This window comes from Theobroma cacao, chromosome 10 (genome assembly GCF_053813885.1).
Source record: "Theobroma cacao isolate CCN51 chromosome 10, ASM5381388v1, whole genome shotgun sequence".
In the NCBI taxonomy this organism is placed as follows: domain Eukaryota; kingdom Viridiplantae; phylum Streptophyta; class Magnoliopsida; order Malvales; family Malvaceae; genus Theobroma; species Theobroma cacao.
The window spans coordinates 9,843,849-9,857,372 of record NC_142648.1 but is presented as its reverse complement, the minus strand read 5'-3'; the positions used below and the strand labels follow the sequence as shown (position 1 = coordinate 9,857,372).

The following is a 13,524-nucleotide window of genomic DNA, read 5'->3' as shown; positions in this document are numbered from 1 at the left end:
AGAATTTGAGAGGATACAAATTACTTTTACTTAAGTTTATTTAAAAAACTAAATATTGATTTTTGTAGTTTGTGTGATATGAATATTTACCTTTAATCTTATAAATTTACATCAAAATTTTTAAAAAAATTATTTTCATTATAAATATTTTTATTCTTATTATTATACATTTAGCTCAACATTTTATTTGATTTAAGTTTTGTATCCATTTGAGCTTACATGGTTCGCGGTGTTCATGGAGAATACCTTTGCATTTTCAACATTTGTAGATGTCAAAGCAGTTGTGTATTTCTAATGGAATAATCAATAATTATTCATATTGAGTTTTCTTAACTTTTATTTTCTTCCAACAGATTAACACCTGGAATGGTTTCTACTTTTCTCCAACCAAGGCCTACAAACCAGAGATGTGGACTGAAAGCTGGACTGGCTGGTAAGCTTACTTTTGCCTTCGTGAGAAATTTATTTCTCTTTTGCAGCTCTCTTTTACTTACTGCACGTGCACGTTTGGTCGAAGGGAATGAAATAATCATTTCATCTTATTTTAAAAGCTCTTCTTAAGAAGTTATTTGTTACACGACATGATTGATCCGAGAGAACTAGGAACTGTCATTATCGAGTTCTCTTTTGATAATGATTATTCCAAATGTGGAGGAATAGCTCAAAAATATTATTGGACAAAACTATTTTTAAACAAATTTAGAAATTACCATTTCATATAAGATACAATTTTTTCATTTTCACATTTTCTTTTGCTCTCTATCTACCTCTCTTTCTCTTTCTAAATTTTCTCCACCATTAGAGGGTGGCAAAGAGTGACGGTAATAGCTATGACTCCACACTCAGATTTGATCACGATAAGTGTCGATCTGGTGTTCCATAACCAAATTCAACTAAGGAAATTATAGATTCAGCATCCACCGTCAAATCTGGTTGCGAAAGCACCGAATCTCATGCTCTTCGACTGAATCTGGCACTCTACAACCAAATCTTACTACGAGAAGTGTCGATATGGCACTTTAGCAGCTAAATCCAACTGGCCACTTCTGTAGTGGTCAATTGATAGAGAAGAAAGAAAAGAAAGAAAAAGGAAAAACTAAAATTTAATATTTTAAAATTTAAAATTAAATTAAAATGTTAATTACAAATTATAAAAAAATAATATTTAAATTAAAAATTGTAATTATAAATTATTAATATTTTAATATTAAAATAAAGAATAAAGGATAATATAATGATATTACTATTTTAATTATTAATTTTTTAAAAAATAAAATGAAATAATTATATCAAAGTTTTAAATACAAATTTATGAATATTTTAATAAATTATAAAAAATAATTATTTTAAATTAAAAATTAAATATTATAATAAAGAGTATTTTTTTTATCTTTTATAACTTTTTTTTTTTTTGCTATTCTAAAACTAATTTTACCAGCCAAACATTGGATTGAGTTATAATAGCAATTACTACCTTTCATTAACCAAACTATATAATAGTTATTTTTGCTATAGTTTATTCCTACAAATGAGTAATTCAAGATCAACCAACATATTCCAATTAGGGATCACATAAACTACTATATCACTATGTTTAAAAAGGAAGAGCAAGGATCATATAAACTACTATAATGATTTTTTTATATATATTTGGAGAAAAGAGGATTCAACCCTACTCTTTTGAGGAGAAGATCATGTACCAATCAATGAGCCAAATGCTCAACTGCTCATAAACTACTATAATGTTAATTTCAACAAATTTAGAAAAAGACCCTCAGCTACAATCATTTTATATGCTCAATTAAACTAAAAGGCAACAATCAAACCCAACTAAAAGTAAAACCTTAATTTATTTATTTTAAAAAAATAATTGATTAGCCCATTATAAACCTAAGTCAAAGGTAAAAATCACTTTAAAAAAAATATATCACTAAAGTCAACAAGTCAAAATTATTTTGAAATCCTTATTACCCTATTGCCCTTGAAGTTAACTTAATGGAAGGAGAAGAGAAGAAAATGATGAAGTTAAAAAGAAATAAAACGAAGAGAACAAGAAAAAGATGGAGAAGGAATTGGAGAGAGAAAATTTTATTTATGTATCTTTTAAAAAACTTTTACTATTTAATTTTAAGTCTCTAAAGATTTTTAATTTTATCTTATTAATAAAGTGGCAACATATTTAAAAAATTGATCAATACATCAAATTTAAACAAAAAAAAAAAAAAAAACAAAGAGAAGGGAAAGAAGAGGTGAGTCTACCCAAACTCAACCCAGATAAACTTTGAACCTAACAAATTTGGGTCAAACTCAATAAGAATTTAGATATTTTCTAGGGCATTTTCTTTATTTTTTTATGTAATTTCTAATTGTGTGCAAGAATTAAATATATGAAATTATTTTAGAAAGGATTAGAATAAAAAATAATAAAAATAATTGTTTAAAAACCTTCTTAAAAATGAGAATTTTAGAAAAAGTTATAAGTGATTGGTTTTTTTTTTTAAAAAAATTCTTCAATGAAAAATAATCATGGGTCTTTACCAAAAATGTTTGAAAAATCTCAAAATTATTTTCACAAAGTGATATTAATTCAAAATAATTAGAAACACACAAGATAAAAAAATGATTAAAATTGAAAATAATTGACAAAATTGCACCACTAAAATTAATAAGAATTTTAGTTTTCTTAGATAAAAGAAATATTAAGGATTTATGGTTATTAAGATTGGCAAATGAAGGCTTCCTTTTAATCTAGTGGATACTTAGCGTCACCCACAGTTTTTGAAGTGATTGTTTAGCTCCCCCATTACAACCAATAAAATGAGGCTGCAAAAAGAACAGATCATCAAATGGCAGCTAGTAATATTTCATTTTCTCACAAAATTAAACATACAGGATAAGCTCCAGACTTTGTAAGTAACACCAACTTTCAACTGTATCACAATAAAAATCTACTAGTGATGAAAAAAAAAAAAGGAAAGATACAATGGCAGCACAAAACTATCCTCCATTCAGCACCAAAGAACTTGATGGAATTTTAGAGTAAGAATCCCAACAGGAAAGCTGAATGAAATATCATTATCAGACTGAGAGGAATGCTCATTGGCTCTGATTGCCTGTAAAAACAGTATGATGAAGGTAAAAAAAATTACCAAGGAGATATAGTATTTTCGTTCATTACGTCTGAATCCCACATTATGAGAATAATGCAACCCGTAGAAGAACAACCAAAACAATCATGATATTCTTAGGTACTCCCTTGATATCATCGGTGGATCCTTTGTGCAACATTGCAATATGGAAGAAGAATACATTTATATCTATAAACATATAAACTGAAATAAACAATGAAGAATATTACTAAGCTTACACTATTTTTGCATAATTTAAACTGTGTCAATGAACCAGTGCAAAATCCCAAATGGTGAAATGATAAGCCTGCTCCCTTAGGTTTGAATAAATGCATTGACCTTAAAAATTTTCAGATCAGATAATCTGTGAAAACCTTTTATGCTTCCCAGAAGACAAATTTGTGCCAAAAAACAATGTCAAAGCAAAATAAGTCAACTTCTTTGTCTTCATCAAGTTATATGTTTCCCATATGCTGCAAGTCTCATACACAAACTACCCTTCTAAAAAAAATTACCATACACCCTTAATAATCACAAAGCTTCATGTTCAATAGCATACATCAGCTTACTTAAGCTCTTACTTTAGATATGGAAGCAAAGCATGCAAGTTTAACCAGATTAATGATTAGCTTCAGAAGGCTGTGCATTGGCATTGAAATTGTCAAACCCTCCACCTGTTGGGGCAGCAGGATTGGTTTGATAACTTGCAGGTGTAACCATGGTGGGCGCTGCATTAGAAGAAGTTGGTGTCGTTGCAGTTCCAGGAACTGTTGTCAGGGGAGCCAATGTAGGAGGCCGTGGAACACCATTTATTTGACCAGGCAAGGAAGGAGCACCTGGTGGTGCCACCATTGGTGGCATGCCTGGAGCAGGAACATAACCTGCCAATGTCACCAAAAAAGAAGAAAAAGGTTCAATTCCATCTATGGTTAGGGTTTGTCGTAGGCTAGTAGCATATATAAATATCAATGTACTCTTTCTTTTGGAGACTGATTATGAGATTGTGACAAGGAATTTTTCAGCACCGTTGCTATTGTGATTGTCTGATGCAATCAACCTTAGGTATTACTCCGAAGTCCTAAGGATCCCTAAGTGTGATGCTTAGGTTTTCTTTCTTCTTGGTTGTGTAAAGCAACCAAGGAACCCTATGTGTGAAGCATAGGGATCTTTCTTTTCTGTTTTGCTTCTTCTTTATTCAATTTTCCCTATTTTCTTAAAAATTTCTGATTAATAATACCATAATTCCTACCCCCAAGCTGTCCTACATAGGTACCAGAGCTTAAAGATCCAAAGGATGTTGCCATAATTCTACTCAATAATGGTGACAAACACAGAATTGAATTCAAAGGCTTTACAACGAGATCATTAAAACACGAAGGAGATTATGTCAGCATTGGGAGGCGATATGGGTTCACTAGAAAAAAGATTACTCTCTGACTTTGAAGAGATGTTACAAATATTCAACACCAAGATAAAAAGCTTGTTGAAGCAGCAGCGGGTCAAACCTTACTTCAAAGGCAAAACAATGGATTGCACTAGGTCACCAATTGATTGAAAGAAGGCAAGAAGTACAAGATATGGCTAGAGATATACCCAAGAAAATCAAGATAGAAGTTCCAGATTTTGAAGGAAAAGTTGATCCTATAGTATCTTTTATTGACTGATTGAAAAGATGCCAATATCAATAAAATGAGCTAAACTATATGACATGTAAATAACAGATTTATGGTGACAAAACAAACAAAAGTAAATTCTTTGAGTTCACTAACACCATGTAAAATTCGTTACAGAATATGATCGTTAACCAAATAACCAAAACTGATATTAGCAACAACAGGAATAATACATATATGTATCAAACCCACCTGGAGGACCTGGAAGTGGTCTTGGCAGAACAGGGGGTCTAATCCCTGGGACCATTGGTTGATTCATAGGTAACGGCGCAGCCCCTGGAATCGGCATAACAGGTGTAGGAAGAACAGGAAGGCGGGGCCTCTGAGCCATCAGATGTTGATTGAAAGCAGCTCCAACCTGCTGGAAAGCTGCAGCTTGACCAAGATGTTCCTTGATCCTTTGGTCAATTAAGCTCTGGGTCTGTTGCTCCTCAAATTGCTGGTAGTAAGTTCTAACATTTGCCTATAATTACACCCAGAATCAGCAAACAGTATAACTAACAAGATAAATAAAACGAACAAATAAGAAAATACTCTATAATTACCTTGTGTTTGTAACCAGCATTGTGTTGTTTCCTAACTGATGGCTGAAATTTAAACCCAAACAAAATTTCTCAGCAATTTTTGTAAATGCAACAGTCCAAACTAATTAAAGTTACTTAGCTGTTAAGAGCTCAATCAAAAATCAACATATAGACTTAATACGAAAGGATTAAAGTAAACACAAACAGAACCAACAGAGAAATAGAAATATGACAAAAAAAAATGAATCAGAAGACTTACAGAGTCGTGGGTCAAATAAGTGTCGCAGTAATCACAATAATACCTGAAAATTTGAATCCAAATAAAATATATACAACAAAGGTTGATAAAATTTTTCATAGTGAGAGTGTTAACTTCTTTTAAGACTAAATTGGTAAAGATCCATTACCGAGGCATGACTTTGAAAACGTCAAATCAGAAGACTTCCAGAGGCGGCGACGGAGAAAAGAAAAGTGGTGGTGGAAGGACTCGGGTTTAGGGTTTTGTAGAGAATGAGAGTTTTGGGAGGAATCGATCGGTGGAAATGCCAAGGAAGCAGAAAGAAAGAAAGAAAACGGTGGGACTTTCAACGGTAGCTGACGACGGAACCGACGGTGGAGAGAGAAAAACAGATGGAGGCCATAGGGTATTCTAGAAAGAAAGGAAGCGAGCTGGTGCTAAAGGAAGGGAAAAGAAAAGGGCAAGAAGACGTGTGCCGGATCCACCCAAGTCCGACCCGGATCAGCTTCCGGGCCTAGCAAATTTGGATCAATTCCATTAACAATTTAGATATTTCCTAAAGCGTTTTTTATGTTATTTTTAATTTTGTGCATGAATAAATTTATAAAATTACTTTAAAAAAGTCATTAATAAAAATAATTTTTTATAAAATAAAATTTAATAAAAATAATTATTTAAGAAATCTTTTAAATATGAGAAAAAATTATGAGACTCTTTATCAAGAGTATTTGGGGATCCCATAAGGTGGGTTAATTCTAAATAACTAGAAAGACATAAGATAAAATAAAATAGTAATTAAAATTGAAAATAATTTACAAAATTCCATCATTAAAATTAAAAAAGTAGTTTTCTTTGATAAATGAAATATTAGGATAAATGGTGTATTAAGCCTCCAATACCTTCGCAAATGAAGGCTTCCTTTTAATCTAGTGGATATCATCACCACACTTTTTAACATGAGATTGTTTAGCCCCAAGACTAGAAAGTAGGTGAATTAATCCACAGGTCATAAAATTTGGTCTTATTGTAAGGTCACTAAATAAGACCCTCAAATTTATAAGATTGAATTTCAACCATTAATGAAAAGTTATAATTAAAATCGATAAACACTTGTGGCCGATTTCAAAGAAAAAAAATGAGAGAGTCCATCGAAGAGAGGAATCTCGCAATCAAGGGAGTACTTCCTCATATATATTTTTCAGTTTTCGTTGTTGGGTTTGGGTTTTAAGATTGATTAGTCTTCGATTGCTTGTGTTTAGTATAATTTTTTTTTTTAATTTTGAAATCAAAATCCAACCATAATCTCAATCACAATGGTGTCCTCCGTTGTGATTCTCTCCACCATTTCTACATCGATTCCAATAAGTCAGTTTACTTTTATCATATATATCTAACAAGGGTATAAGAATCTTTGGTGCAAAATTTAATTATCTTGAATAATTTCTTGTTAGATATTTTTGTTATCTTGAATATTTTTGTCACAGCCCAAATCCCGAGCCATGACCAACGCATGGGCTCAATGGGCATAGCCCACTAGGACCAAGCAAGCCTCTTTATGAGATCCTGTTCCTCATTCCATCCATCATCTTTTAAACCATGTGTTGTAATTTTCAACGATGAATGTTTCAGTAATATTTTATAGCAACCGAATATTCATACTTGTATTATCTCAAAGTACTGTCATTCATTACAGTTTCATAAGGGCATCATCATGAATCCAACATATACATACTTCATTTATAACATGACTCCTAGTAGTTTACATTACATATACGTGTACACAAACAAAAGACTCTCAACCATTAGCGAAGTGACTTTAAGTAAAGGTACCACTACTAAGATGCCATAGTACCTATCAAGAAGACGAGCGTACGTGGACACTCAATCTAGGTCCCAATTGCCTTTGAATTTGAAAACATGAAGTTTAAAAACGTGAGTATAAGCTTAGTGAGTGAACATAGGAAGGGAACAAGCAAACGATACTGAATGATTTTTAAAACATGATGCACTTTTGTTAAAAATAGTGCAACTTAGTTTAATTTCTTGTAGAACCCCTTAATTCAACCCTTAAATATTTAAGTCCTTAGCATTGAAAAATCCATGATAACCATGAAGTTGAAAAGAATAAAAATTTCAGCAAATGTCCCAGCAAGACAAGCAAACCGAGGGTTTCTCGCTGCAGCGAAAAGGCATTCTTAATTTGTATATGTTTTGGTTTTTCAATCATATCCCCTATTACAAAAGTCCAATTGACATGATTTTTAGACCATTAGAAAGCTAAGAGGTTGAGCTACAACTTTTATGTTTACTACTTTGCCCAGTTCTAATTGGAAGGTTGTCAAAATCATTGTCAAATTGAAAGCACTGTACCACAAGTTTGAAACCACCCAAGAGTTTCTCGCAGCAGCGAGAATCCATTCTCGTTGCAGCAAAATACAAAGCATGGATTAAGGCTACCTACCAGAGAGTTTCTCGCTACAGTGAAAATGAATCTCGCTGCAGCGAGAAATAGAGCAATTTAGTTAAAGGGGTCTTGTTACATCAAAAAGCTATTTTTTTGCTGAAATGAAAAGCAATTTGGGAGCAATTAACAATGTCAACATACAACACAATCACAAATATTTTTATGAACTTTCTATAACATATATATATATATATATATATATACATAAACATGCGTATCATCGCTGCCTCACCCAGCTCATGTGCAATCCCCACATCGCCCACATAGCTGGAGTCATCTGTGCACCCCCACATTTCGCACAATTAATGCCATTGTGTGCAACCCCCACATCGCGCACAACAATGTCATCCTTCACACTCCCACACCCTGTCATCACCGGCATGTGCATCCCCCACATCGCGCACATGCATGGTTATATTTATTACACAATATTATCTACCAATGTACAATATATATATATATATATATATATCACCATATAAAAGGATTTTGCAAATTCATTACAATCACATTTCATAATGCAAAAATGTTTCGTCAAAGGCTTGTTCCCGTATGCATTTTAAAGAAAAGACAATTTAAACAATTTAAGTGATTTGTTCAAATGTATATGTATCTACCCAAAGCATTTTAGTGCAAGTTCACTCACCGGTATTTGTTAAATCTTTACCCAACTCCAACTTCCTCTAATGGTCCAAATGGGGTGGTAGGGCTTCGCTGGAACCTATCATCACAAGAGCATAACAATTAACTCAATTCACATAACTATAAATTCTAAAAGCTATCTCCTAACTAGCTTTCAATTGCCATTAAGTGGCTATCTATTTTCACTATTCTAATCACTCTAAAATGAATAAACAACCTTAACTACAAAACACTCACCAGTCTAATCACTAGCCATTCTCAACACTTAAAAATCAACTCTACTTCATTACTCACCTTGGTAGCTTTGTAAGTGAATTCATTTCCAAGAATTTTCAAGCTATTATAGAAGCTCTCTCTCTTTCTCTCTCTAGAACACCTAACTAGTGAGAGAAAGTATGGGAGTAAGACTTTTTAAGGGTTTTAAGGTGAGAGACTGAAAAGAGCATGAAAAACCCTATAACAAGGTGTGTAAAAGCATGAAATTTAAGATTAGTTTGAGAGGGTGATGGAAGCGTTGAGAGAAGCTTTCATGGAGGATGAAAAAAATGTGAGATGGGAGGAAGAAGAAGAAGAAGCTGCTGGAAAAATGAGGAAGCTGCTTGTGAGACCTTGACCTTTATAGACTCGTAGATAGAAGTACACGCGATATCCCTGATCAGGGGTAATTTCATCATTTCCTTAGTAAGCCCCTAAAAGTAAGTTTTAAACAATATTAAGGCCTAAGTAGGCCTAAGGCATAAATGAATGATGAAAATATGAGTAAAATGACAAGGAAATAAAAATTTTGATGATTTTCACGATAGGGGCAAAATGGTCATTTTTCACCTCGAGTTAGAATTTTTAAGTTTTCATGAATACGAGCATTTCTAGACCATTATGGACCTTGTCCTAGTGTCAAAAAAGTAAAAGATTTCATAAAAGATTAGAGGAGAATAAGCTAATTTGTGGAGGGGCATTTTGATAATTTAAGTGGAGTGGATAAGCTTGGGCTATAAATATCTTTCTTCCAACAACTTCTACATTCTCTAGCAGCTTTTCTTCTTCTTCTTTTTCTTCTCTTTCACGTTGCTTCCCAACCTCCATGAAAGCTTGATAAGAAAGCTCCACACCCTTCTTTAAATAGCTTCAAATTTCAAGCTTTTGGAGCACCCTTTCCATAAACCCTTGTGCTCTTCCATTCTCTCACTTTAAAACCCTTGAAAAAAATCTTGTTTCCATACTCTCTTTCACTAGTTAGGTGTTTTAGAAAGAGAAAGAGGAAGCTTTACAATAGTTTGGAGAATTGTTGGAAAGAATTTCAAAGTTTCAAAGCTATTAAGGTGAGTAATAAATTAGAGTTGAAATTTTAGTGTTGAGAATGACTAGAGATTTGATTTGTGAATACCTTGTAGTTGAGATTGTAAATTCACTTTGGAGTGATAGAATAGTGAAAATGGATAGCCATTTAATGGCAAATGGAAGCTAGCTAAGAAAAAGCTTTTAGAATTCATAAGTATGTGGCTTGACTTAATGCTGATGCTAATGTGATAATAGGTTCCAACAAAGCCGCATCACCCCATTTGGACAATTAGAGAAGTTAGAGTTGACTAAAGGATTCAACAAATACTGGTGAGTGAACTTGCATTTCAAAATAGTTTTGGGAATGTAAATGACTTATCTAATTTTTTTTAAAAACGGGTGCCTTGGGAACAAGCCTTTGATAAATTGTCTCTATGTGTGACATGTGGCTGTTATGGATTGTTGTATTACTACATTATGTTGATCTAAATATATATGAATAATGTTGTGTAATGATATTGACCCGACTATGTGCCAGTAGGAGTGTGTATAAGCCGATGCTGACCCGGTTATGTGCGAGTGGGAGTGTGCATAAGCCGCTGCTGACCTGACTATGTGCGAGTGGGAGTGCGCATAAGCTGATGCATATGAGCTGATGATGATGGGAGGGTGTGTATGATGATTGATGTATATATATATATATATATATATATATACATCAATCATCATACACACCCTCCCATCATCATCAGCTCATATGCATATATATATATATATATATATATATGGTTGTAATGAAATGTGAGAATTTGACATGTTGAATTTTGAGAATTTGTATGTGTTTCATGTTGTTTTTGTCATTTTAGCAGGATGACTTTCTCTTGAAAGAAAAGAAACTTTTTTTTTCATGTTGCTCTGTTTCTCGCTACAGCGAGAAACTCTCGAGTTTGGAGGGGTGGTGCTGACCGAAATCTCGCTGCAACGAGAATGTTACTGTAGCTTCTCGCTGCAGCGAGAAACTATCTGTTTTGAGACCAAAAATTTCACTGCAGCGAGATTTAGTGAAAAACTTTCTGTTTTACTCCTCATTTGGTTTGGTTGCTACTCTATTTTCCATTTCTTTGGTACCATAGTTGAGCATGGACTTCCAACATTAAGGAATAAATGAATTAAGTTTAAAATGAAGAGGTTTGATGAGAAACCCTTGGCCAGTTAAGAAACCCTCGATTAGTTGATAATTTAAATCAAGTGTCGATATAGCAAAAATTCATTCTCGTTGCACCTTTTCGTCGCAGCAAGGACCCGTCGTTAATTTGACCTAATTCGCATGAATGCTATTAAAGTTTTCACTTTCTAAATCCTTTGTTGAGCATGGACCCTTTTCATAAAATGATTTACTCATGTGGGGTTTACATGAGGGGTTTTAAAAAGAACTAAAACAAATTGCATTGTTTTGAAAAATGAATGCATCATGATTTCGTTAAACATTCCTTATGGTATGCTTGTTCCCTTCTTGTTCACTCACTGGGTTTATACTCACCGTTTTCAACTTCATGTTTTCAGATCACGAGGCAGCTGGTAACTAGGTCGAAGTGTCTTCGTATATTTGACCCTTGGTAAGTGTCTCGGCATTCAATAGCTGTACATTCGTCTGAGTCTCTGCGCTGAAAGTTGAGTACTCTTTTGTTGTGTATAGACAAACCAATGTAAATTATTAAATTATGTTTAGACAATATATGTATTCTTTGATTGGTATGCCACTATGAGATGACAATGTTTAGTATTATTTTGATTCAAAGTTATAAAATGTGACTTAGAAACTTTAAATGGAATGGTGAAAAGGTTATATTAATAGGCTTGCTTGGGCTTAGTGGACTACATCCATTGGGCTCATGCGCCGGTCATGGCCTGGAATTTGGGTCGTGACACTGCTGGAGAAATGAGATATTTATGCTATGGTTGACTAAAGTTTCATTTATTTACAAAAATGCCATCCAATAGTTGACTTTGCCTTCTCTCTTTTCTTTGGTTCAACTTTTTACTCTTTTGACGCTGAGGCAAAGTCCATAATAGTCTAGAAATACTCAGGTTCATGAAAACTTAAAAATTTCGACTCGAGATGTAAAATGACTATTTTGCCCCTACCTTGGAAATCATCATTATTTCCATTTCCTTCGTTTTTTTTTATCCTCATTTTCATCATTCATTTATATCTTAGGCCTACTTAGGCCTTAATAATGTTTGAAAGCTACTTCTAGGGGCTCACTAAAAAAATAACAAAATTACCCCTAGTTCATGTTATCGCGTCTACTTCTAGCTACAAGTCTATAAAGATCAAGCTCTCACAATTTTGTTTCCATGGACTTCTAAATTGGGTTAGATTTATTTCTTGGAATTTTATTGCTTTGTTGGGTTCTTAATTTTAGTAATATATATATATATATATATATATATATATATATATTTGTGTGTGTGTTAATGGGATTGTTATTTCTATGGGAGTGTAATTTGTATGATAAATGGGTTTGGCAATGTAGCTAAGTGAGAAGAGTTTTATGTTCTCTATAGTAAGGTTAGACTTATTGTAGCCTAGTGGAAAAATAGTTTTAACTGGCAACAACTAACAAATTAATTCTAATTGTTCCATGATTCCAACTTATGTCAATTAGGTAGGTAGACGAATTAATATAAAAAGCACAAAGTTGATAGATTAGTCTAAGTCTTGGATTGTTGGGAGGTGGGCTTACATTTTCAGATAAATATTCTACTACCTTTCTGATCGAAGAAGCTTGCCTTACAAATCCTTTTTCATGCACACAATAATTTCTTTACTCTCGTTGTTATGGAGCATATACTAAAGTTCTCCACAAGGAATTACACGTTCCAAAACCCTTTGGCCTTTGATGGTGCTTCAAGTATGTAGAGAAAGAAAAAAAAAGGAGAAAAGAGTTTTTGGTTTTTTTGACTTACAGAAGAACTCACATTCACTCTTTGGTTGTGTGTTGAAACTAGTACGTCTGTTCACTATTTATAGACGTATTAAAGATATAGAGATAAGATATTATATTTAAATTTAAACTAATTAAATTTAAATGTAATTAATCTTCATTTAAATTTAAACAAATTAAACTTAAATATAATGGATAGATAATTTAAATTTAAACAAATTAAATTTAAATTTATATCCTATCTTAAACATTTATTTTTAATTATTCAATTAAGGAATATCAGAATAATATCTAATATTAATTAATTGAATATTAGTTATATATCCACAAATAATTAATAAAGTTGCATGCTATGTGGACACACTAGATTTAAATGCAACATCTCCTACTCGTACACATTGGCATCAACTTATACCATTCTCAATTTAATTCATTCTTCATTCATTGTCATACAAGGAAAATGGAACGTGTGACCAGCAAGAAAATAAAGGTATTGGTGAGCAATGAGATGTTAAGTTACCATTTTACTAACATAACACCGCTCGAGTTCTCGTCATACCCCAAATCATTTTAATCACACAAGATTTTGCATCTTTGATCCCTCCTATATGTAAGAGCTATGCAAAATC

At 32.8% G+C, this 13,524-nt stretch overlaps 1 protein-coding gene across 3 annotated transcripts; it reads right to left on the bottom strand.

Moving 5' to 3' along the window:
- Positions 1-2,837: 2,837 nt before the first annotated feature.
- Positions 2,838-6,007, bottom strand: LOC18586687 (C2H2 and C2HC zinc fingers superfamily protein). Of its 3 annotated transcripts, none has more exons than XM_088802760.1 (6): positions 5,733-6,007; positions 5,585-5,627; positions 5,347-5,388; positions 4,994-5,264; positions 3,710-4,009; positions 2,838-3,113 (listed from the first exon to the last, which is right to left on the bottom strand). In XM_088802760.1, exons 1-5 carry the CDS (start codon positions 5,738-5,740, stop codon positions 3,747-3,749), a joined length of 627 nt encoding a protein of 208 aa, XP_088658886.1. In that variant the 5' UTR covers positions 5,741-6,007; the 3' UTR covers positions 2,838-3,113; positions 3,710-3,746. The 3 variants fall into 3 exon arrangements, with proteins under 3 accessions (XP_088658886.1, XP_088658887.1, XP_017985170.1); XM_088802761.1 differs by having other exon boundaries at positions 3,803-4,009; XM_018129681.2 differs by lacking the exon at positions 2,838-3,113 and having other exon boundaries at positions 3,546-4,009; positions 5,733-6,006.
- Positions 6,008-13,524: the final 7,517 nt, after the last annotated feature.